At 35.2% G+C, this 25,229-nt stretch overlaps 2 protein-coding genes across 2 annotated transcripts in view; one reads left to right on the plus strand and one right to left on the minus strand.

Annotated features, from left to right (window-relative positions):
* Positions 1–2,798: 2,798 nt before the first annotated feature.
* On the plus strand, positions 2,799–5,596 carry LOC134844003 (phenylalanine-4-hydroxylase-like). The gene is made up of 2 exons (XM_063860443.1): positions 2,799–4,032; positions 5,116–5,596. Exons 1-2 carry the CDS (start codon positions 2,991–2,993, stop codon positions 5,439–5,441), a joined length of 1,368 nt encoding a protein of 455 aa, XP_063716513.1. The 5' UTR covers positions 2,799–2,990; the 3' UTR covers positions 5,442–5,596.
* A 3,554-nt stretch (positions 5,597–9,150) lies between these two features.
* The window catches only part of LOC134844951 (uncharacterized), a gene marked incomplete at its 5' end in the record, with an annotated part of 89,496 nt that continues 73,417 nt past the window's right edge, over positions 9,151–25,229 (minus strand). Inside the window, 9 exon segments of the mRNA XM_063861777.1 lie at positions 9,151–10,072; positions 10,815–11,200; positions 11,564–11,682; positions 15,841–15,988; positions 17,178–17,244; positions 17,579–17,877; positions 18,801–18,938; positions 19,622–19,783; positions 20,691–20,858. Of these exon segments, the coding sequence (XP_063717847.1) occupies positions 9,695–10,072; positions 10,815–11,200; positions 11,564–11,682; positions 15,841–15,988; positions 17,178–17,244; positions 17,579–17,877; positions 18,801–18,938; positions 19,622–19,783; positions 20,691–20,858 (1,865 nt within the window).

The raw sequence follows: 25,229 nt of genomic DNA on the forward strand, positions 1-25,229 counted from the left end.
TAAGTAGATGCCAATAGGGTTTCTAATTGTAAGATCCCTTGATGAAAAACAAACAAAAACATGAATATACGTTTCAGCCAGAATCATTATTGTTCCGAGCACTTGTCTTGACTCACTTGTTTGAACTTTTTGCTTCTCAACTGGGTTATAATAGTACGTCGATTAGTACGCAATCAAAGCGTATGTAATAGAGCGAACTTTTTTTCCAAACTAAGTTGCAAATGTTAGTGTATTTTATTGCATTATGTGCATAAGATTTATGACAAGCAATTAAGTACAGCTAATGCTAAGGATATTCACACATATTGTTTATTTACAAATATCACTTTAGCTTCAAGGTATCATGGATTTGTAACGTAGAGGTAAGGAGGGAGACCCGAAAGAAAATAAGAGTTCGAACCTGGGCAAGGTCGGATGTTTTCGGTGAAATTTTTCTTGTACTAGTTAAAATGCGTCCGCTCTATAAATTGAGGCTTCTTAGTTGCGAAATATTTTTTTTTTCAAATTGACTGGTACTGCTAATGCGTCATAATTGGTTTTTGTCACTTATCATTTATCTAGACTTATAATTGGCGTGCGTCACTGAAGAAATTATGTAGACTCAAATTTTTAATCATTTAGTTTCTCCCAGTAGCGTTATCGGGCACGTTTTTGCTTGTGTAGGCGAAGTGCAACTTCGCCTCTGTGTTTAAATCGTGAAAACTTAGTTTTACTCAAGGACAATTGGGATGAAAACAATTGATTTTGGTCTGTTTTGGGATATTCAAGTACCTAAAATTCTCGTAGGAGTTCGATTGTTTAAATATTGCATTATAGACCTTTCAGTCGTGATAAGAATCAGAAGTGAAGTTATTGAACACGTTCTAGTGCGTTAGCTAGAATCAGAAGTGAAGTTATTGAACACGTTCTAGAGCGTTAGCTTGATTCTTGGGGCTAATAAAACAAGTCATTTTCATTTTTCGGTGAAAATGACGGAATAATTTTACTTCTTGCCTTAACCTCTTTTTAACTAGCCGCTTCTAATGGATTTTGTTATTTGTGAAAAATCAGTTTAAAGATATCAATGCCCTGTTTTGAAAAAATAAAAAAAAAGATATTTTATTACTGTTCTTTTTGACAAGAATATGGGGTTTGAAAATTGCCAGTTTGCGATAAATTAAATGTATGTTATTGTTTAAAGCATAAGTTTTTTTCTACTAACACTTCGAATTCATTTTTTGTTTTAAGTTTTAATCAATTTGGTAACAATTTTTGTAGTTGTGAAAGCAAACGAAGAATCGATGTCCATACGCGGTATCACTCCAATCGTTACTCGTAAAGCTGTGCAAATATTTTTTTTACTGAAGTAGCTTTTTCAGAGAAAGTATTCAAAATTTTTTCTTGCTCTAAGTTTCAGTTTGTTTGCTTGACTATCAATTGATTTTTTCATTGGAATGCAACTGAAGCTCCATTAACAAAAATGGAAAAACCAGATAAAATGTTGCATATATTCTAGTTCCAAAAATCAGTTTTTATTTTTAGAATTCCCAGCTCAAAAAAAGCACTCATTATAAAGAGTAATGAATGTAGTGAGTAGTCTTATATAGGTCTTGCTGATTTTTTTTGTTTTTTTTTTAGGAAAAAGTCTTAAAATTTGTTCACGCTTAGTTTTGATTTTTCGCGGTTTGACTTGTGATTTCTTTTGAAGTTCAGTGTATTTCCATTGTTAAAACAATTTGCATATATTGATTTTAAGCACTGCAAGACTTGTGTGATTTTTTTTTCAAAATTTTATTTCTGACGATTTCAAATGTTTCGAACAAAAATTGTTCTGACATTTTTCAAATTGCCCCAAAGAGTTCTCAAGTGTTTGTGCTCGACCATTGGGAACTCCACGCAAAATAAAGTACCACTAATAAACAGCGGAATGAGTCGAGTTCTATATCATACTAAAGCCCTTTTAGTCGTTATTAAGTCGTCTTTTCAGTGGTGGAAGCTTCCCTTTGCCTCTTCCCTTTGCCTCTGTGTTTTTTTACATGTGAATGGAAGATTTCTTTCCAAGTTATTATCGGCTTAGCCCCCTCATACTACGTCGTTTGAAAAAAGAAAAAATTCCTAATTGTTTGAGTTGTTTGGGGAAGGGGCTTTTTTGTAGCTCAAAATTTTTTCGTTAACAATATCATCGGGCGTCTGCCCAGGTACAATCGACTTAGTTAGTGCGTTGTTTCTTTTTAATGCTTCACTGACGCTGACAAGTATCTTCTTGATGTTTATCCTGAAAATTGATTTCATTCAAAACAAATATGTAAAGTTTCGGTAGATCACCTTTTGACGATTTTGTCGAACGTTTTAGTTGACTTTTGGCTTAGTTGACTTATGGTTTTCTTTAGCTCTCCAATGGATACGGCACGCAGAACACCTCTCTGTTACTCTCTAATAAAAAGGCTAAGAAACGCATTGAAATCAATTTTGTACCGTTTTTATCCGGCTATATTCTTATAAACATTTTCATGCATCACATGTCAAAGTTTCAACCGTGAATCTCAAGTAGTTGTCGAGAAAATGGCAAAAACGCTTAAAATTTTTCGTTCAATTCATATATTGTAAACTAAAAGTTGCGGCATCTACGTCCTGTGACTGTACTTGCACAGCTGTGAGAAGCCTCTGTTACATGTCGCTTGTTTTTTTTTTCCAATTAATTATGTCATCGAAAGTAAATGAATGAGACTTAAATGATTGTTTTCTTTGGAGGACGACATCAGACTAGCAGATGACTCGTGATCTCATAGAGGTCAATTGACGGGCGGAATCTTAATCTTCATCATCTGTTTGATTGTCGGATTAAGACTTCTTCTCAAGTCTTCATTATCTGAACAACGCCAATGGAAGATTTTTGGTTATCGTCGTAGCTCTTGTTGAGTGTACAGATCTCATTTAAACCAAAATTGGGACGATTTTCAGTCAATAAAAGAAATCCTAATTTTAACAAAGCAGCTAGATAGTTTTTCAATATGGTGTCTAATGGAAACAATCATGTGCGCGCCTCTTCGAGTGGTTGCGAAGAGAATACTTCTCATACAAGCATAATTTTTGGAATAAAAGATAAAGTTGGTGCTCTTGCGGTAGCATTGAAGCCTTTTGAGACCAATGGTGTCACATTAAACCATATCGAGTCGCGTCCTTCGAAGCGAGCCGAAGGTACTTACGAGTTCCTGATGACCACTGACCACGAAGTCGGAGATAACGAATTGAAAGCTGCTCTAGAGGAGCTGAGTTTGAACACAGCTTACGTGCAAGTTTTGAGCCGTGGTGAGAGTTCATTAGAATCTGTTCCTTGGTTCCCAAGAAAGAAACAGGACTTGGATGAGTTTGCGCATCGGATTCTGAGTTACGGGTCCGAACTTGATGCCGACCACCCAGGTTTCAAAGACGAAGCATATACCAAACGACGAAAGGTGTTTGCTGACATTGCGTACAAATATCGACATGGAACTCCGATTCCTCGAGTTGAATACACAGCTGAAGAAGTCGGAACTTGGTCAACTATTTTCAACAGCCTCTCGACTTTGTTCAAAACTCACGCATGTGCCGAGTTCAACTACATTTTCCCACTCCTTGTGGCTAACTGTGGATACAAACCCGATAACATCCCGCAACTTCAAGACGTTTCAGATTTCTTGAAGAGTTGTACTGGGTTCACAATCCGACCGGTGGCAGGACTTCTGTCATCGCGTGATTTCCTCGCCGGCTTGGCGTTCCGAGTGTTCCACTCGACTCAGTACATTCGGCACTCATCTCTTCCATTGTACACTCCGGAGCCAGATGTCTGTCACGAATTGATCGGCCATGTTCCCTTGCTGTGCGATCCGACATTCGCTCGCTTTTCTCAGGAAATCGGAATTGCGTCCCTGGGAGCACCTGATGAGTGGATTGAGAAGTTGGCTACACTCTATTGGTTCACGATTGAGTTTGGACTGTGCAAACAGGGCGGTCAATTGAAGGCATTTGGAGCTGGACTACTTAGCAGTTTTGGAGAGCTGCAATACGCTCTGAGTATATTATTACATTACAGGCTTATCTTTCCGAAGAATTTCGTTAAAAGTAAAAAAAAATGTAAATCCTCACCCAACCCTAAGAAAATACTGATTTTGTGATGCATTTAAAAATCCAAATAAAGCATTTAGATTTCCACTGGAATGTTTTTAATCATAACGGCGAGTTTTTGAATCACTAGTATCAAACTGACATTCAATTTTTTGCCGTCAGCCAAGTGGAAACAACTTGATACTTCGGTATATTTTTTGTGTGTAAAATCCATCATATCATCATCATCAATTTTTTGTCCACTTTTTGGCACTCAGAAGTGATTTTGTTTTGGTAAGAAGAATTCTGAGTTATTATAGGAGTTCATAATAATGATATTTGAGCTTTGAGATGTTTTCAAGAGTTTTCTTGAAACTGTTTTCAAACAGTTTCAAGAAGCAAAGGAAAGTCAGGCGAGCTCGATTGATATATCATATTGAAGTCCTTTTCATTGCTGATTCGATCAATATTATTCAAATTTAAAAAGTTTCCTCTCTAACTTTCACGAAAAATTGGTTTGAAGTTTTCCCTTCTTTCGACGAACTTTCAGTGAGAATTTACTTCGTATTGAATAATTTTAAGCTTGAAGTTTTTTTTATTCATTAATGAAACCATTGGTAATTTGTCTACGAGCACCAGCGGATTTAGGGGCGGGGGGGCTTACGCCTCTTTTCAGGAATTCGACTCCCTGCCGACCCAAAGGGTCCCCCTTTTGTACTAGTTTTAGGTATCCATTTTTGGTGACGGACCCTAAAATTTTTCTAAGAGGCGCGTTCGACGTCAATATATACTAATTTTAAGCGCCTTTTTTGGCCTATTTTTTCAAATTTTTGCTTGCGGAGCAGAAATTATTTCCTAGATCGAGAAATCGAGAAAATCCTAGATCCGACCCTGTCTAAGAGCACAAAAAATATCAACATTTGAAAAAAAATGAAAGAATGAAAAACTTCTTTTTTCTTCTTAAAATATATATTTTGCTAGTTTAAACCGTGGAAAAGCTATCATTTGTTTAATTTTACGTAACCTTCTGCAAGAGTTGAATTCTCAATTCAGGTGACAAACCGCTAATCAAAGAGTTTGATCCAGAAGTGACTTCTGTGACGAAGTACCCGATAACCGAATACCAGCCGACGTATTTCTGTACCCAGAGCTTCGAGGAAGCACAGGAAAAGCTAAAACAGTTCGCCACCAAAATCCCGAAGCCGTTCACACTTCATTACGACGCATTTACAGAATCAGTTGACCTTTTGGAGACGAAAGAACAGCTGACGCAGTTGGCAGGGACTATCAAGTCGCAGATATCGACGTTGCACGCAGCTATGGAGCTTCTTTGTATAAGCGAGTATCATTCAATCAACACTGGAATAATGCAAGCTTGATCAGCTTTAAAAACTTGGGATATTGTGATAAATGATGAAAAATCAGTACCTTGAATCAATTCTTGATAGAAACAAGTGTGCTTAGCTCTCATTTAGATAGATTTTGTTATATCCGATAGATGATAGTGTCATATAGATATTTTTCGTTATTGATTTTTTGATGAAAAAAAAAATTTTAAAGCTGAATCCTAGGAACAGATGTACTTTAACTTTTTTTACAATGGTGGGCTTAAGTCGGGCGCGCCATTCACTTCGTAGCTACAAGAAAAATTATACTTTGAATGTGAGTTCCTTAGGCAGGATTTTTCAAAAAAGTATGTCGATTTTTTTTATTCCAGCCAAGAATTGAAGTGACAAACGACTTACTCGTTCGTTCTTGGGCTGTTCACCAAGTTACAAGTTCTTTTAAATGCCTTATGCTTTTTGATATCGGAGCTTTTGATCATTCTGTCCACAAAAAGAATCATTTTTCTACTTCGAAATCTTTTTTCATTTTTTATTCATTTTGTATTCAATTTCTGTATTCAGTTAATTGCTTTATTAAAGTATTGAAGAATAAGTAGGGGAGGGGTATTTTCTGCTGTTTTTTAACATTTGACCGCCACTCTTTAAAAGGTAGAGGGCATTGATTATTTACAGCTACTCTTTTATTTCCTTCCATTAGATCAACCAAACGAATATATGGCTGACGGGGTGACTTAGTTGCCCAAAATTTAGGAGATAGATCTTTTAGCCGCTTCTAGCGTTTACTTGTTTGAGCGAACTACTCTCCAGTCACGGTTGTAGAAGCCGGGGTGGATCTAGGATTTTCTCGAGGGGGGCGGATTTTCAAAAAAAAAATTGAAAGCTTTGTCGACCTTTTTTTAGGTCGACCAAATTGATTTTCCGAGCTCTCCTGAAGCGCTAAAAATACCGTTTTAGCCAAATTTTTTGCGCCCCAGACAGAAGTTTGAAATAACAGGCCAAAAAAGCGTTTTTAGGCTCTTTTGAAAAACGTTGACTAAAATATTGCGTTTTTTCGGCGCGCGCTCCCACCTTCCCACCTCAAAATTAGTATATATTGGCGCCAAAGGCGCCTATTGAAAAATTTTAGGGTCCGTCAGCCAAAAGTGGGTATCTCAAAATAATACAAAGAGGGGACCTTTTGGGTGGGCAGGTAGTCGAATCCCTCCCTGCGGGGAGGGGGGCGTCCGCCCCTTCCCCCCCCCCCCCCCCCCCCCAAATCCGCCCCTGGTAAAAGCCAAGATTTTTTATGGTCGATTTAAAATGGTTGATTACAAAACTTTTTGGTTTGCAGACCTGTAAGAAACTGAACTTGTTTACCTTTGCGATAGTAAGGGTATTGAAATCGGGTAATAGGCTTTTTTTCGCGTAAATAATTTTAGGCACAAAATGGTCAAAATTAGAAATGGTAAAATTAGGTTCATTTGGTTTTTAATTCAATTTTATTTCATTGTTCTAATTTCTTTGAAGCACCCTTGGTCTGGAGGTAACAAATATGCCTGGGTTCGAACCTGACAGGACCTGTTTTTTTTTTTTTAAACGGGAAATATTCTAGTTCACAAAAAGGGTCGTCTCATTGTTTGTCTGCTTAGGTTTTGTCGCCTTAGCTGTCATATTGTAGAGTTTTTGTCTTTGTTAAGTTTTTTTTAGCTTTATACTTGTTTATATTTGTTGCGAAGCTCAGCTATGCCTCTGTTTTTTATATTGAATTTTAATAACTTCCAAGATCCTTCTAGAGGTAATGCGGGCGCCTGTGGATTCTAATTTTTGGAGTTGGAATCTCGGCCGAACCTTAATTTTTTCAAGATTACGCTTATAAAATTGAAATTAATTTTCTGGGAAAAATTGATTGGTCAGATAGTCTGACTTTCGTTTGTCTGCCCATTTTCATGGGCTTCATTTTCAGAGATCGGATTTTCCTCATGATGTAAGCAATTTCAGCTATAATTGGCGGTCCTTTGGTTATTTGTAAATATATCATTTGGATCTTGTAAATCTGAGTTAGTAAAACTTTTTGCCTTATTTTTTTTTATTTTTTTGATCAAATGATTTCTCTATGTTTTGTCAGCTCGTTTGTTTGAATCAACATCGACCCAAGTATTGTCGTCTTATAAACTGCTTGGCACAGGGAAACTTATTTAAAGTTGATGATGGTATTTTTTTCTACCGTTTTCTGTAATTGAGTTTTTTATTCTGATTTTTCCGACGTAGTGATTTACGTCTCGTTTTTTTTTGCTTGCTTGCAATGCTATGCGTGTGCTGTTGCATTGCCAGAGACGGTTAACTCTGCTTGAAATTTTGAAATTTTCTGTGCAAATTGGGAAAGTTTTTGGCAGATGGGGCTTGACGTCAAAAGTGGTGAGTTTGACAATTTGGAGCTAATATAGTCAGGGGCGGATCTAGGATTTTCTCGAGGGTGGAGCAGATTTTCAAAAAAATTTCGAAAAGTTTCAAAAATTTTGTCGACCTTTTTTTTAGGTTGACCGAATTGATTTTCCGAGCTCTCCCTAAGCACGGTTTAGTCCCTGTTTTAGCCTAATATTCTGCGCAGTTCAAAAACGGCATTTTTAGTCACTTTTTGAAAATTTTTGACCAAAAAATCGCCTTTTTTCGGCGCGCCCTCCCCCTCAAAATTAGTTTATATTGGCGCCTTTAGAAAAATTGCAGGGTCGGTCGGCCAAAAATGGATTTCTTCAAAAGTAGCAAAAGGGGGCTGTTGGGTCTGCAGAGGTTCGAATACCTGAGATGAAGCGTCCGCCAACACCCCCCCCCTAAATCCGCTCCTGAATGTAATAACTATTTTGTTGCGGTTAAAATTTCTTTAAAATCTTCTTGAAACATTTTTCACTTTCTGTTGTTCAAATTAAAATCAACGCTCTACACCTAGAAAACGCAATCGATTATTTAAGCTCAAACTCAGTAAATTTTTGAACATTAGTTTTAAATCAAACGTTTGCTCCTTTGACTTTTGCATGGTATGTTTTCGTCTAAATGACGGCTGATCTTTCTCTTCTAAGTGGTTTGTTTTTGCTTAAAATCTCAAATATGAAAATTTAGAAATTATAAGAGCTTCAAATTGATGTAATCATCTCTTCGAAGTTCGTCATTCAAAAAAATGTCAATGAATTTTTTTTTATTTCCTGGAGGTCATCGACACTTTTCCATTTTTTGTTGGCTTCATTTTCATTTTCCTACACCAAACGAATCAGCAAAAATTTCGTTATAAATCAGTAGTGTTTTGATTAACACATAGCCAACGGAGTTTTGAAAAAGTCTTGATGAACTCCAGAAAAGCAACTAAAAACGTCCATTTTTATGTTACTTAAATTTTAAAAATGTTTTTTTTTGAACCTTGGAACTCATAAATTCAAAGATATTTTCATCAATCAATAGTTTTTGATAAAATTGAACCCAATTAAAATACACTGGGTCGAAACATTTTATTTTCAGCTGAAATTTTCAAAACCCAACATATACTGTTTAAATTAAAACTTAAGAGCCCTTGTCACACCTGTCGCTCTCTAAGCGGTAATTTTTGAGCTCGGATCTGTCAAAAAATTTGAAAAATCAGCTTCAAGAGTTATCACAATCAAAAAATAAACATGACTGAAATAACAAAAAATTGCTGTTCTGTGTCGTCTCAATTCAAACAAATTTCTTGAAAACATCTATCGGAAACTTTCGGGTTATAGGTAATTGAGTGCTTTGAATGTTTTATTTGAAATATGATTCATCTCTGCGGCTAAATACATCAGTACGAAAATTGAAATACAAAAAGGGCAAACATGGTTGATAAGGTTGAATAGCTCCAGTTTTGAATTAATTTAGCAAAAATTAAAAACAGTGATCTAATTAACATTTCAAACTACCAACAAGTGTGAGTACAAAAAAAATTTGAGCATTATAACGTAAGTTTGATGTAATTGCCATTTGCAAATCATTTTTACATTTTGTATTTCGCCTTGCAATTGTTGTTTTTTATATATTTTTCAGTGTGCATTTAGTTTTCTCAAAATATCGCTTGACAACTTGATTGGGAAAATTTTTTTAATACTTGAATTATTCATTAAGACTGATTGTTGTTTCATTCTTTCTACATGACCCTAAATTGATCTTTTGCACGACGTGTAAAAGTAATCTCAAGTTCTCCTGTAGATCTCTCAGCGTAGAGACGGCAGGATTGCGACACTTCCGGTCTTGGTTCGAAACTAACAGTTAATCATGCTTATTTCATATTTGAGTAAATGCTTTTATTTTAACTTGTAGAAACTTTGCGAGTCCAGGGACATCTTTTTCTCCATGGCTCTAATAGTGTTTGGATTGTATGGTGCGTGCTTGAAGTTCAACCCGTGTTGATTGGGAAAGGGCGGGGGGTGCGTGTCAGTCGGGGTCACTACTAAACATGATGAGTCACTGGTGACTTGGGCCTGGAGGGTGTTTTGCCTCGAGAGCCGAGGAGGAGATACGGATGAGGGGCGACTGGAGAAGTCTACCATGATACCTTGCATACTTCCGGTGGGTGACCGAGGAACGGTCACTCCCCCTCCCCCTCCTCCACTTCCGCCTGCTACACACAGCCCTCCTCGGTTAAGTTCGCTCTTGATTGACGAGTGATGTGAGTCATCGTGCTATGACACGAAAGTAAAGCTGTTAGTAGATACACAGTTAGTAAAGACACAATTAGTGTGTCTAATGACTCGTTTGGAAAGACACGATACAACAATACAGGGGCGCAATACGGGGGGTGGGGTTGGGGCGGGGATTCGACCCCCTGTCGAGCCAAAGGGTCCCCTCTTTGTACATTTTTGAGATATCGTTACAGATCCCAAAAATTTTCTAAAGGAGCCTAATTTTGAGGAAGGAGCGCGCGCCGAAAAAACGCAATTTTTTGCTCAAAATTTTCCAAAAAGTGCCTAAAAACGCCCTTTTTGGCTTGTTTTTTCATCACTTTGCGTGCGGCGCAAAATATTTGCCCGAAACAGGGTCTTTTTAGTGTTTCGAGAGAGATCAAAAAATCAATTTGGTCTACTTAAAAAAAGGTCGAAAAAATTTTTGAAAATCCCCCCCCTCTCGAGAAAATCCTAGATCCGCCCCTGAATTAATAAGAAACACTTCTTCGAGTTTTTTGTAATAATTTTCGGGTTCTGAAATTAAAAATGGTTTCTTGTTCATCACAATTTTCAGACCGTTTTGAGTTGAAGCTTTTGAATCATTGAAAGTTACGCTATCTGTCTATCTAGATATCTTTTTTAATTTAAATTATTTTGAAAAAGTTCCATCGAAACTCCCTCTAAAAACTGTATTTTGAAACACTTCTTTGGAGTATACGATGTAGTTCTAATTCGCTAAATTTACTTGTAGGCTTCCTACTTGAGATCCCGATCTGCCTCGACCTCTGACGGACACTTGGTCTGAAAACATCAGCTTCTTTTCTTCGCGACGGCGACTCAACAACCCAAATTCAATCGGGTTGTTTTCGTTTCCGTCGGGAGCGCGACGTTCGAAGAAGTCCGGTTGATCCAGGCTTCCGGGTCCAACAGGGATGCGAGTAATTTTTCCAGGTGAATGATGAACCCGCATGCTTGCAAACCCGTTTGTAGACCCTGTGGATCCTCTTGGTAAGGAAAGGGTTCCTCCAGAGAATGTTCTAGAATGATTGCCTATGGCCTCGTTGATGAGCGAGTCTGTCTCTTGGTGATAGTTGGACAGCCGCAGGCCACAGTCTGGATTGGAGAGATATGTTTGCTCGATCATTTCTAAATACGCAACATTTCAATTTCAAACTAGGCCATTCAAAGTTGCTCAAACAGAGAAACTTGAATTATTGAGAAACTAAATGTTTTGGAAGTTTAGGCATGCAATTCCGAACGATAAAACTTCAAAATATTTTTAAATATCCTCTCTTCACTCTACACGGATCTAATTACCTATGAAATATTAATTAATTTTTTATGCACTGTCAATAAAAAAGTTCGAAACATAAGTTTTCGTGGCTATTTTTTAAGAAGTTTTTCAACATTTAACCATACATGAAAAAATTTTCAGAATTAAATGGGCTCAATAAAAAAGAATATAATAAAAACTAAGAGTGAAATTAACAAGTTAATAAAGGATGTTACCGATCTGATTTTGGTTTAATGTGGATCCTCCGTGTCTGGCCAAAGTTGCTATCTTGTAGGGCACACTTGTGCGCGAATCTTTGTCTCTTTCTTTTTCCCCACCAACCGAACAGTTGATGCTAAACATCAATTTTTGATTACACTCCAAGAAAAAACAATTTTCTTTTACAACACTAGCGTGAACATGGCAAAAAGCACTTCGATCTAGAAATTATGAGCCTCACACACTAACCACTCAGCCACGGACGCTCAAATAAACACACAAACCCTTGCCACAAGTAAAGCAGAGAACAGATGCTATGGAATTTCTAATGCATCAGATCATAATTATAGCAAAATTTGTGAAAAGTTGTCCAGAAATTTTTTGATTTTGCGTCTAAATTCGAGCGAGTAAAGCGAGTAAACAGGGTTACAATAGCTTGTTTATAGCTTGCAATAGCTTGTTTATGCTGTTTAGTCTCGCTTTCTGGAGTGTTTTTAGCGCTCTTTTGGGAATCAAAAAGTCTAAATCTTTTTTTGATTTTCTTATGATTTTTTTTCCAATTAGTTTAGCTTGCTATGACTTTCGAGTTTGCTTGTCTGTTTTCTAGTTTTTTATTTAGATATTTTTATCACACCATGCAGAAAAAATCACGCAAATTTGGCTTTTTTAAAAAAAATTTTTTGTGTGTTTTTAAGACGTTTTTTAAGCTATCTGCAACTGTAACCGGCTATCCTTGTTTTTGTTTTTCAATGTACAAAGAGCTAAGAAAAAATGTAGAAAAAAAATTTATATATCGAATAATTGCCGTTTTTTCACTATGCAAAATTTCATTGCATTATGACAACGTTAAATTAGTTTCTTAAAACTTGAATTTCCAGCGTGGGGGAAAGTTGAAAAGAGCCTAGTTTTTGAGACAAACCAGAAGCCAAAGCTCCTAAAGACAAAATGGTCCTTTGAAAACCGAATTTCAAATTCAAAAGTGTGCGGAGGAGAGTGGATTTATTGATATAGCAGATAAACTTCGTTCAACTGTTCATATCAAAAAGAAGTAAAATATATACTTTTTTTGCTCGGGTGTTGATAAAGTGTACCAGTTTGCCATTAAAAAGTGAAAACTTAACTTACTTCAAGGCTTTTTAAAGCACTTTTCAACTTGAATGCAACTTAAAACAATGATAGCCGGGCCGGTCATTGTGCAAGTAGCACAGAATGTTCCGAACCTAGTCTTAAAAAATTCAGTAAAATAAATCGTGTAATAAAAGGAGCTGAACGAAAAACTGAGGATTGGGTATATTTGACATTCACAGTAAATTAAGCAAATTGAAAAGTAATTTTTGTAGAAAAAATCCTAAAATGAGCTAAAATACTCAAAAAAAAACATGTACTCGAGTAAAACTAAGTTTTTACGTTTTAAATTAAGCTATTCTAAGCTTCTAAGCCATTAAAATACGACTGATTGCTTTATTCGCTCGCATAAGACGAAAAATCAAAAATGGAAACTAGTTTTCCTTGACACTAGAAAAAGTTTTGTAATTTTTTTTAACATGGTTCAAATTATGACTAAATGGGCTTTAATATGATATATCACTCAACTCAGTCTGATGATGATTTGAGGTAGCTGATTTTGAGTGGAAATTAAAAAGAAAAAACTAAGACACACCAGAATACCAAATTCCTCCCCATTTTCAATGGTCGAAACAATTACGGGCCTAAAAACTAAAACAATTGAAGAGTTCCTGCTGCTCGAAAAGATTAATTTGACAGATAAAGATCAAGTTTCACTTTCTTAGAACTTGATTTTCGCATAATGTAATTTTTTGTCATTTGATTTCCGGCGTCTTTATCACATAAATACCTGCGTTATTTCTACGTTAAATTGCGTTTGATTCCAGATGCCTCAGGTATTATAATAAAAAAAACTTTTGAATGTGATGATTTCAAACGGTCAAAATATGTTTGAATTTTTTTGGATCGAGTTATATCTTACTTTGGATCGATAAACGTCTTCTTTGTGCGTACGATTAAATAATTTAGTTCAAATAACCTGAAGGCACACTTTATCCCTTTGTTTTCTGGTGCCTTCTTTTGGGGTTGATTGTGTGCAAACTAATTAATCGATAAAGAGTTTTTACCAGAGTAAGGTATCCGTATTTCGAAAAAACTTTAATGTAATTTTTGCACAAGTACGGTCTCCGTACTCCGGAAAATATTTTTTTTGTTCTGACTGTTTGAAAATTGTAAAAATGTGGAGCAACTTTGTATTCGAGTGGGTTTTAATTTTTTCTTTATTTTCACCCGAAAAATCAGGTATCACAAATCATCATCGGAATGAGTCAAGTGATTTACCAAAATGAAGCCTTTTCAGTCGTGATTCAAACGACATTAAAAATTTCAAGAAACCTTCTCAGTATCGAGAAACACTGGTTTAATTTTTTCGGTTTTTTTTTACAATTATGAGAAATAGAACAAGCAATTTTAGAAACCAAATTCATTAAATCATTCTCTGCAAAAAAATGTTTTATTTAAAAACATTTTTTATATGTTATTTGTTTGTTTTTCTAGTCATTTCCGTACAAATTCTTTTTCCAATTTGCGTTTATTAGCATGACTGTCACTTATAAATGAGCCTTATTTATAGCTTCAAGTCAGATCTTTTTATCACACCACGCAGAAGACTTTTACACTACTTTAAGTCAAAAAAAAATTTTCTAGGTTTTTTAAAGACTATGGTCTGATAATTTTGTGCTACTTCCACAATAACCGGAAGCTAATTCCACATAATTTTGTGCTACTTCCACAATAACCGGCTATCCTTGTAGAAAATAATTCCGTAGAAAATGACATTTAAAAAATCTCTACAACTTGTATGCCAAATTTGGTGATCTATAAAACAACCGAAGTATAAACATGCTACCAAATATACCAGTCGGAAAAACGTAACTGTTAAATTATAGTTATGTAACTGTTATATGCAGTTTCGAAACTTTCACAAATTTTGCTCAAATTTCGTTTTTTTACTGTTTTAAAGAAATTGCAATATGACTTGCGGCTGGTTACTATATTCTGCGCATTTAAAATCAATCACATTTTTCGCGAAATTTGCACTTTCTATATTAAAGAACAAACATGACTTGCTTTTTAACAAAAGAAATTGAATTCAACTTGAAAAAAATTAAAAATGAAACTGCAAAATGAAAAACTTTTCTTCTAAACACTTTTCTTCTAAAAACAATCCGAAAAAAAACATCATTTGTTCTAAATGTGTATTATCAATTCGTTCATTAACATTCACTTAGAAACCCCTAATTTACAGAACACTTGTAGATGACAAAGACCATTGTAACTGTTCCATTTTTCGACGAAAGTGACAGTTGTTTGTGCTCGGGGTGATTTTCTGACAAATTTTGACTTTTTAACTATTCATATATGGTGCGCATATAAATTTCACTATCTTAAAACATATTGACGCCCAAGGCGAGTAATTAAAAAGATCTCACCAGCGAAATAAATTTTCTGAAAATATGGAAAACGAAGTTTGGGACTACTTTATAAGTATAAATCAAACTGGGATAATTATTGAGCAATATATTTTGCTCTATTAAAGCATATGCGGCAAATTCAATCAATTTTAATTAAAAATAGGCAAGAAATTTGCTCTTAATAAATGATTTAACAGACGCATTATGTGTCACTTAGTACTTTGGATGACGTGTGAAATTTAAAAAACAAAAAAAGACACGCTGGTTTTATTTCACACATTTTTCAACAGTTTTTGAAACCAAAAACCTTTTCATCGACATAATAGGGTCAGTCGGAACATTCAGTGCCTAGCGCCGATTTTACGATCTTTGCCGTAAGTTTTTACCTAACCAATGGGGATCTCGTTGACTTCATGGGAAGTTTTTTTTTTCTTAAAAATTCTCTTACAGCAATAGCTGTGTGGATAGCTTTGCTCAGTGTATCTGACAGCAACGAGCATAATTTGGCTTTTCTTGTTGTTTCGACCATATATTAGGGATTAACTTAAGATTCAGGTGAGTTTTTTTCATGATGATTCCGAGTGATGTCTTAATTTTTTTTTAGTTGAGCTGAAATTGAAAAAAAATTGCTGATGTCAAGAGAAAATAGCTTGGAAGCTTTGAATTCACATTTTAACAGACGCATTATATTTAGGGCAAAGAGATTTTACGGCGTTTTCTATGATTCTCTATCACTTGAAGAATACTTGCACATCGTGCGGCTTTCATTGTTACTTTTATCTTATATTGATTCTTTTTGTAATTTGTTTACCCACCCGAAGTATCCGATGGCAGCGGCTATGATAATGGTGATGGTGAGGACGACACCCACAAATATAGCACAAATGACGGCTACATTGGCAGTCGAGGAGACGGAATCCAGTGCCCCACGACCACTAAGGGCAGAGCTACTCAGACACACGGCTGCACAAACATAAACAGAAAAAAATGAACATTTCGGCTCGTTGTCAGTTAGCTTCCTCTTCTTCACTGTATAATTTGCTTGTTGTTCCGATCATTCGGGTGTGTTTTAGTTTTTTTTTGTTTTCCACGCAAAATCAGGTACCACCAGGGGTGGATTAAGTGGGGGGGGGGGGCGGATTTTTTGAAAATAAAATCGAATTAAAATCCTAGATCCGCCCGTGGGTACAAAAAATAATAATCGGAAAGTGTCCATTGATATAGCATGTTGAAAATCTTTCAGTGGTAATTCAAACGCTATTGGAAAAATCGGAAAATATTTTCTCAGTGTCGAGAAAAACCCGTTTGAAATTTTTGATTTTTGGTCTAATTTCGACCGAATACGGTGAGCGAGCAGAGCAGGCTTCCAATAGCTTACTTGTGCTTAATTTAAGCCGTGAAAACTTTTTCAATTTAAGCTTGTTTATGCTTAATTTAAGCCGTTAAAACGAGTAAAGTTAGTTTTTAGAATTTGTTTCCGCCATTTCGAGAATTAAAAAACTCAATTTTTTTTTCAAAATAAAAAAATTCCTGCAATTTTTTTGATTTTTCACGATTTTTTTGTCGTTTTCTGTTCAATTTTTTATAAAAACTGTTTTTCAATGTGTTTTTTTTATTATGTCTATTAATTTCTAATATGCCTAAGCTCTAAAAAAATTTCAGTTTTTTTAAATTTATTCTATCAAAGTTTGTTATATCGTGACACTTTAACTACATTTTCGAACTTGAAAATCAAACAAATTTGGGGATAAAAGGCCGGAAAATAGTCTAAGCTTCTAAATAAACCATGGTGTCACGAAGCCACGGATTCATAAGCAAACAAAGTTCATAGTTCAATCAAGGATAGCTGGTTACTGTGCAAGTAGCACAGAATGTTCCGATTGTAGTTTTAAAAAAAAATAAGATTTTTTTTTGAAATTAGTGAGATTTTTTAAAATAGTCTTAAAATTGTTTAAAAATTTGAATTAATTTCAAAATTAAAATTGCTCACCATATTAGCTCGAAGTTACACCAAAAATCAAACAGACCCGAATGCAAAGTTCCTCCATATTTTTCAAATTGTCGGAACAATAAATGGCAATAAGATTTCTCTTTCATAATATTTCAAGTTAATGGCCATAAGAGTTAAAGCGATATTTGAAGTGTGACTCACAGAATTCACTCTTCCCAACTGCGTCGTGTGACCATTCACCCTCTCCGAATCCATTCTTAGCTCGAACCTAAATAAGTTCAAACACATTCAAGCCAGAAAATTATTAAATGAAGCGTCGCTATGATCACTATTAATCGCCAAGTTTGACTAAAACTGTTTAACAATTACTTTGACTGAATCAAAACCTTAAAAAACGCGTAAAATTGTACCATATTCAATAATAATTCATGTTCGAAGACATTTAGATGCCTGTTAAAAATGTCGCCAAGACGATATTTATGAATCAAAAATCCAGTTTCTGGAAGACTACACTTCGTTCAGGAGACAGGTGATTCGATACCGAAGGCTCAATTGTCGCTCAAAATAACTAAGTTAGAAACAGATTAGTTGTTACAAATTACCCTAAAGTAATAAGTTGAGTTCGGTTCCAATTTGTCAATTTTCATTTCAAATCTTTGCGAGTTTGTCCTGTCGACTAGTTGTGTCGCGTATCTCGCTGATGACTCAGGAACATCCGGGAGGTCTAGACTATACATGTTGTTACGGTAGATGTTCACCGAATTTAGTGAGTCGTAAGATTTGTCGTACTTGATCTCGTACTGGTCGACTCTTCCTCTCGGACTCAGTGGTGGTTTCCAGCCGACTGTGATAGAGTTTGAATCCGAGCAGATAATTTGGAAGTCGAGAGGTGCCGAAGCTCCTTAAACAGTTTTACATTTTGAGATGGTCTTTTTTATTTAAAATCAGCTATTTGTGACACAGAACTCTATACAGAATTTATCATAAAAAATAAATCAGAAGACTAAAAACGTTTCTGGTCAAAATCAAAGTTCAGTTAGTCCTCTATTACTGCATTCTTTGTTTAGTCAGTTTTTGCTGGGAAACTGGATCCTCAACATACATGTTTTACCAAAGACATTTCAAAATCAAAAATATCAAAACAAAAACAAAACTGTTCTTTATATGCCAAAAGTTGACAATTTATGTAAAAAAGTAATTGGACATAAATAGTCATGATTCAACGTTTAAGTCTCTCCAACGTTTAAGTCAAAATTATAGTTTTTCAGATAAATAATGAGTTGTATCATTCATTCTCTGTGACACATAAGTTCTTCAAAACTATTAGCGCACCCTAGTCAATTTAAACCAAGTTTACAAGAAAAGACAGATGTCTGATGCACGATTGGCCCTCAATAAGCTCTATCAATATTTTAACTGTATCGAAAAATGAACTCCGTATAGAGTCCTACCCTTTTATTTTGAATCATAAGATCGAGAAAAAAATGTGTCTAGAATTTTTACAAAACAAGCCCAGAATAAATTCATTACAGGACTAATCTTTGAATATTTTAGGCAAACCGTAATTTTTCTTCTGCGTGATCCACAGTTTCAGGTCGATCGAATTCGTTCATAACATCGTTGAACGAGGAGGATATTACTTGTACTTGTAGTCATACTGACTTGCTTGGCTTGTGTGGGTGTTGATCATTACAGGACTAATCTTTGAATATTTTAGGCAAACCGTAATTTTTCTTCTGCGTGATCCACAGTTTCAGGTCGATCGAATTCGTTCATAATTCGTTGAGTGAGGAGGATATTACTTGTACTTGTAGTTATACTGACTTGCTTGGCTTGTGTGGGTGTTGACCACTTGACTCCACTGACCCTTGACCCCACTCAACAGGATGGGTCTGACCCGGAAGTAGTACTGTGTGTAGGCATCCAACTGGTCTTCAACGTGCGTCTCACCGTCCTCAAAACCTGCTTGCCAAAAAAAATGATTTCTCTTGTTTTCGTTTCCCATACCGGTAATATTTTGTTTGATAATCTCTCTTGATTTGATCAATTTGGTCCTGAGAAATTGATTACAAGACAAAATGAATTTTTTTACACCGTAAATTTTGAGTTTTATAAACAGGAGGCTTCACTAGGACGTGGCTCTTTTTCCTTTCCCCCCACCTCACATAAGCATCAATTTGCTGGCTTAAAGAGGGATTTTTACAAGGTTAATGTAAAGATCAAATATGTTTGTCATAGCCTTATTAGTCCGCATGCCAAATTTTGTAACAATCGGACAATCAGAACAGAGAAGTTACTTGTGAAAACTCGCAGGTGGGGGAAGGAAAAAGAGCCAGTACCGTTTCAAGGAGGTTTTACGGTAGCCGTTTTGACCAACCGCCACTAAATTAAATCTCTTTTAAAAGTGCCGCCGGTGCCAAAAGACCCTAGTTTTGCCTAGATTAGAGTTAGTCTAGATTAAGTTTTTCTAGATGTTTCAATTGGAATGCGTGGGCAAAAGTTAGAAAAACAGAAAATGGCATGTGATGAGACAACAGTATAAGAGCCTGAAACTGAAATTGATTACGTCTACAATTCAGCAATTGAATCAATGTATTGTAATAAGGAAATCATAATAAAAGGAAAGAGCTCGTTTTTAAACTCACCCCGTCTGAGTTCGTGTTTGAAGTCGGGCGAGGATGCGAACTCGTACTGGTACTTGGCCAGAGTGCTCTCCGGGTCCCCACAAGGCGTACTTTTCCACCGCAACACAATCCGGTTGGATTGAGTGGCCACAACCTCCACCCGTTCAGACGACAACTTCGCGGCTACAGAAAATCATCTTTTTATTTAAAAAAAGGACCAGGTTAACATAATCTCCCCTCAAGCTATTTGGGGGGAGGATGCGTTAATCTTATCAAACAAATGACAATGAAACTACTCAATGTAAAAATATAAATAAATGCAATTTGTAACTGGCAATATCGGTTGGTGACCTTCAACATCCTCTTTGATCAAAAATTATTAGGTTTTAGGTTAATTAGTTCTTTGACACTGTTTTTACTTGTTCAGTTTATTCAAAACTTGGGTTTCGAGGTCGCAAAATGAGCTGTTTAGGTTAGCTGACCTCGTTCAGATTCTTTGATAGGCAACGACTTGGCATTAGCTATAAAAATTGAACCTCAATTTAGCCCTAAAGGCTAACATCTTTTTGTCTCAATAAAACTGAAAAAGTTAATGCCAAATTTTTGATACAATTAGTAGTCGTCATCAAATTAATCGTTCAAAGTACGTTGATATTATGGTTAACTAATAGTATATTTTTACATTGTCAACCCCCTCACCGCCCAAAAGGCCAATTTAACTTAACTTTGAAGGGAAACGCGCGCCAAAAACTAAAGTTTTAGGAAAAACCTCTCATGAAGTCGGCCTAAAAGTCATCCGAACTTTCGACATTTTTCTGTTACAGGAATCAACCATCAAATATTTATGTTTGAAAAAAAAACTCTTGAACCCAATCATTCAAAACAATAAAAACAAGCCTCACCGAGTTTCTGGAATTTGAGAACACTTGATTGTTTTTTTGTACGTATTTGCAAGTACTCTTTTAGTTCAAGTTCCCTTAACGGAGCTGTTTTCTTTGTTTTTCTTTTTGTATCATATGAACTTATCGAACTTGTGCGATTTGAACTTCAATATTTAGGGCTGTTGGATGAATTCAATTGCTTTGCTCACCGTCACATTTGGTCTCAACTCGGAGTCGATTTCCCGGCTGTCCCGTGCCTTCCCTGCCCTCCCGAATTGTCTGCAGGTAGAACGTATAGTTGGTATGTGACCGCAGTCCAGTCGCATTTAACTTGTAGAACTGTTTACCCTCCACGTGTGTTACAATTCCCAATTGTCCTGAAAAAAATCGACATAAACTCATTAAGTCATAAATAAATTCAGTTGATGTGTTAAAGGGACACTGAAATCGTTGAATTTATAGTCACTTTTTGAAAAATTGTTATAAAAGTTCTAAAAAGAGATTTTTCCAAAATGGTACATTTAGAGCCTGGAAATGTCTGATGCTCTGGTTTTTAAAACTAGCTCAAAACACAGGCAACCTGAGTGGTTAGCATTTAAAATATTTAGATTATTGACAAAAATCATTGGTATCAAACGTGAAGTGAAGAATTCGCAATCAATTTTACCCGATACTTATTTACTCAATTTACAGAAAAAAACGCAGCGTGGCAAAGACGATAACTGAACAAAAACCAGCATCACAAAAGTAACAAAAAGTAGACCTACCATAAATTAGACACGTCGTTAGCCAATCAGAATAGAAAAAAGTAAATACTTCGTTGTTCATTACGAGGCCAAACTGTGCAGTGGATAGGCGCACAATTTTGTGTCTTTATGTTCCAGGATTCCAGAAACAAGTCTTTAAACATGTTAAAATTTTTTCGGAACGATCAAAGGAAAAGAAAGAACAAAAGAAAAACAACGGGAGCATCCTAGATGCTGAATCCGCATAGAGTTCACAAAATGCACAGTTTGGCCTCGTAATGCTTGTTTTCTTATCTCGATTGTGATTGGCTTACGAATTGTCTACTTTATGGCATTTCTACTTTTTGACCGCACTATCTTCACATTCAAGTTCGGAAAAAAAATTGTAAACTCAAAAGTTCATCCATTACGACTGGACTTCAACTAAACAGCCACAAAAAATTAAGCAAGCATAGCTTGTTACTGTGCAAGTAGCACAGAATGTTACGATCCGTCTTGAAAAATTAAAAGAAATTATCAAGTTAGTGTCCTTTTTCGGCGTGGTGTGACAAAGGAATATGAGCAAAAAATAACAGCTTAGTCATTTTTGTCCGCCATTGTAAAATATGCAAATTGGAAAACAATTTTTGAAGACAAATAACAACAAAAGTACAGAAAAACCTAATTTTTTTCTATTTTTTCTCCCAATTTTTGAAGTTTTTGATTCCTAAGATAAAGCTAGTAACTCCAAAAACGAACTTCATTTGAGTAAAACTAAATTTTCAAGGTTCACGTTAAGCATCAATAAGCTAATGTAAGGCTGCTCACTCGCTTGAAATTAGACGAAATTAAGAATTTCAAACCAGTTTTTTCTACACAGGGAATTTTTTTTGAAAAATTATTACATGGTTTGAATCACTTTGAAAGGGCTGTAGTATCATATATCAATCAACTCAATTCGATGATTAATTGTGGTAGCTGATTTTGTGTGGAAAACAAGAACAAAAAAACTAAAACACACCCGAATAAAACGTTCCTCCCCATTTTCATAGGTCGGAACAAAAATAACAGTTACAACAACATTTTTACGAAGAAAATTACACATCAGATGAAAGTTAAGATTTAAATTGAAAACAGAGAAAACAAAAAAGTGTTGCTAAGTGTTTTTCTTAAATTTTGATTTTTGTATCAGGGAAAAAGTTGCTAAGCACGACCAACAGAATCTAATGGTATGCTAGCAAATGACGCCAATTTATATTATCTAAATCAGGCGCTTAAAACAGACCTTACCTCCTAAAGGCGTTTGCTAAATCTTGTCCGGATGATGTCGTGATTTTTTGCATGCAAATGAGTGAAATTTATCTTTTTTTAGCTCGTTATTCGTTTAATAATTATTTTTGTCATCAGGATTTTGATTATGGTTACAATTATCATAAGTGATGACGCCATGAAATGTGTGCTTTATGGTAACCATTGATTGCGCGATCAAGCTATTAGCTCCTCACTCAAATTTTTGATTCCTAAGATAAAGCTAGAAACTCCAAAAACTAACTTTACTTGAGTAAACCTAAATTTTCAAGGTCAAAATAAGCATCAATAAGCTAATGTACGGCTGCTCACTCGCTTGAAATTAGACGAAATTAAGAATTTCAAACCAGTTTTTTCGAAACTGGGATTTTTTTTGAAAAATTTTTACGTCGTTCGAATCACTTTGAAAGGGCTGTAGTATCATATATCAATGAACTCAATTCGATCATTAACTGTGGTAGCTGAATTTGTATGGAAAACAAAAACAAAAAAAACTAAAACACACCCGAATGAAAAGTTGCTACCTATTTTCAAAGGTCGGAACAAAAATAACAGTTACAACAACATTTTTTCGAAGAAAATTACACATCATATGAAAGCCAAGATTTAAATTGAAAACACGGAAAACAAAAAAGTGTTCTTAAGTGTTTATTTTTAATTTTGATTTTTGTATCACGGAAAAAGTTACCAAGCACGGCCAACTGAATCCAATGCTATGCTAGCAAATGACGCTAATTTAATTTATCTAATTTCGGCACGTAAAAACAGGCCTAAAAAGCTTCTCTAAATCTTATCAGGGTGAAGTCGGGGTTTTTGCATGCAAATGAGTGAAATTTATCTTTTTTAGCTCGTAATTTGTTTAATAATTATTTTTGTCATCAGGATTTTGATTATGGTTACAATTATCATAAGTGATGACGCCATGAAAAGTGTGCTTTATGGTAACCATTGATTGCGCGATCAAGCTATTAGCCCGTCACTCAAATTTTTGATTACTAAGATAAAGCTAGTAACTCCAAAAACTAACTTCATTTGAGTAAAACTAAATTTTCAAGGTTCACGTTAAGCATCAATAAGCTAATGTAAGGCTGCTCACTCGCTTGAAATTAGACAAAATTAAGAATTTCAAACCAGTTTTTTCGACACTGGGAATTTTTTTTTGAAAAATTATTACGTGGTTCGAATCACTTTGAAAGGGCTGTAGTATCATATATCAATGAACTCAATTCGATGATTAATTGTGGTAGCTGATTTTGTGTGGAAAACAAAAAAAAAATAAAACACACCCGAATAAAAAATGTACCTCCCCATTTTCAAAGGTCGGAACAAAAATAACAGTTACAACAACATTACAAAATATTAAATTGTAAAAGAAGGAATTTTATCTCGGTTGTTACAACCAAGGGGTAAATTTTCATTGAAGAGAGGTTGAACCAATTTTTGGTAGTTTCTTTTTGAAAATGGGTTCAAAATGACGTACTTGGCCCGAGTGAATGAGTTGAGTGCAAGAAAAATTGCTTGAGTGATGGAAACATAAAATGGAAATACAAAATTGAGATGCAAGGAAATTTTTAAGATGAAAAGCATGGTTTAAAGTTGAAAAAACGGAAAACAAAAAAAAAGTTTCAATTTTTGTTCTTTTTTTTCATTTTTGTAACACAGAAAAAGTTACAGAGAAGGACCAACTGAATCTAATGCTATGCTAGCAAGTGAGGCCAATTTGTTTTTATCTAAATCAGGCGCTTAAAACAGACCTTACCTCCTAAAGGCGTTTGCTAAATCTTGTACGGATGATGTCGTAGTTTTTGCATGCGTTTGATTGAAATTTATCTTTTTTAGCTCGTAATTCGTCTATTAATTATTTTTATCATCAGGAATATGATTATGGTTACAATTATCATAAGTGATGAAGCCATGAAATGTGTGCTTTATGGTAACCATTGATTGTGCGATCAAGCTATTAGCTCCTCACACAATTTTTTTATTCCTAAAATGAAGCTAGAAACTCCAAAAACTAACTTCATTTGAGTGAAACTAAAATTTCAAGGTTCAAGTTAAGCATCATTTAGCTAACTTAAGGCTGCTCACTCGCTTGAAGTTAGACGAAGTTAAGAATTTCAAACCAGTTTTTTTGACACTGGGAATTTTTTTTCGAAAAAATATTACGTCGTTCGAATCACTTTGAAAGGGCTGTAGTATCATATATCAATGAACTCAATCCGATGATTAATTGTGGTAGCTGATTTTGTGTGCAAAACAAAAAAAACACATCCGAATAAAACGTTCCTCCCCATTTTCATAGGTCGGAACAAAAATAACAGTTACAACGACATTTTTTCGAAGAAAATTACACATCAGATGAAAGTTAAGATTTAAATTGAAAACAGAGAAAACAAAAAAGTGTTGTTAAGTGTTTTTCTTAAATTTTGATTTTTGTATCACGGAAAAAGTTGCTAAGCACGACCAACAGAATCTAATGGTATGCTAGCAAATGACGCCAATTTATTTTATCTAAATCAGGCGCTTAAAACAGACCTTACCTCCTAAAGGCGTTTGATAAATCTTGTCCGGACGATGTCGTAGTTTTTGCATGCAAATGAGTGAAATTTATCTTTTTTAGCTCGTAACTCGTTTAATAATTATTTTTGTCATCAGGATTTTGATTATGGTTACAATGATCATAAGTGATGACGCCATGAAATGTGTGCTTTATGG

The sequence above is a fragment of the Symsagittifera roscoffensis genome, chromosome 4 (assembly GCF_963678635.1).
Source record: "Symsagittifera roscoffensis chromosome 4, txSymRosc1.1, whole genome shotgun sequence".
Taxonomy (NCBI): Eukaryota; Metazoa; Xenacoelomorpha; order Acoela; family Convolutidae; genus Symsagittifera; species Symsagittifera roscoffensis.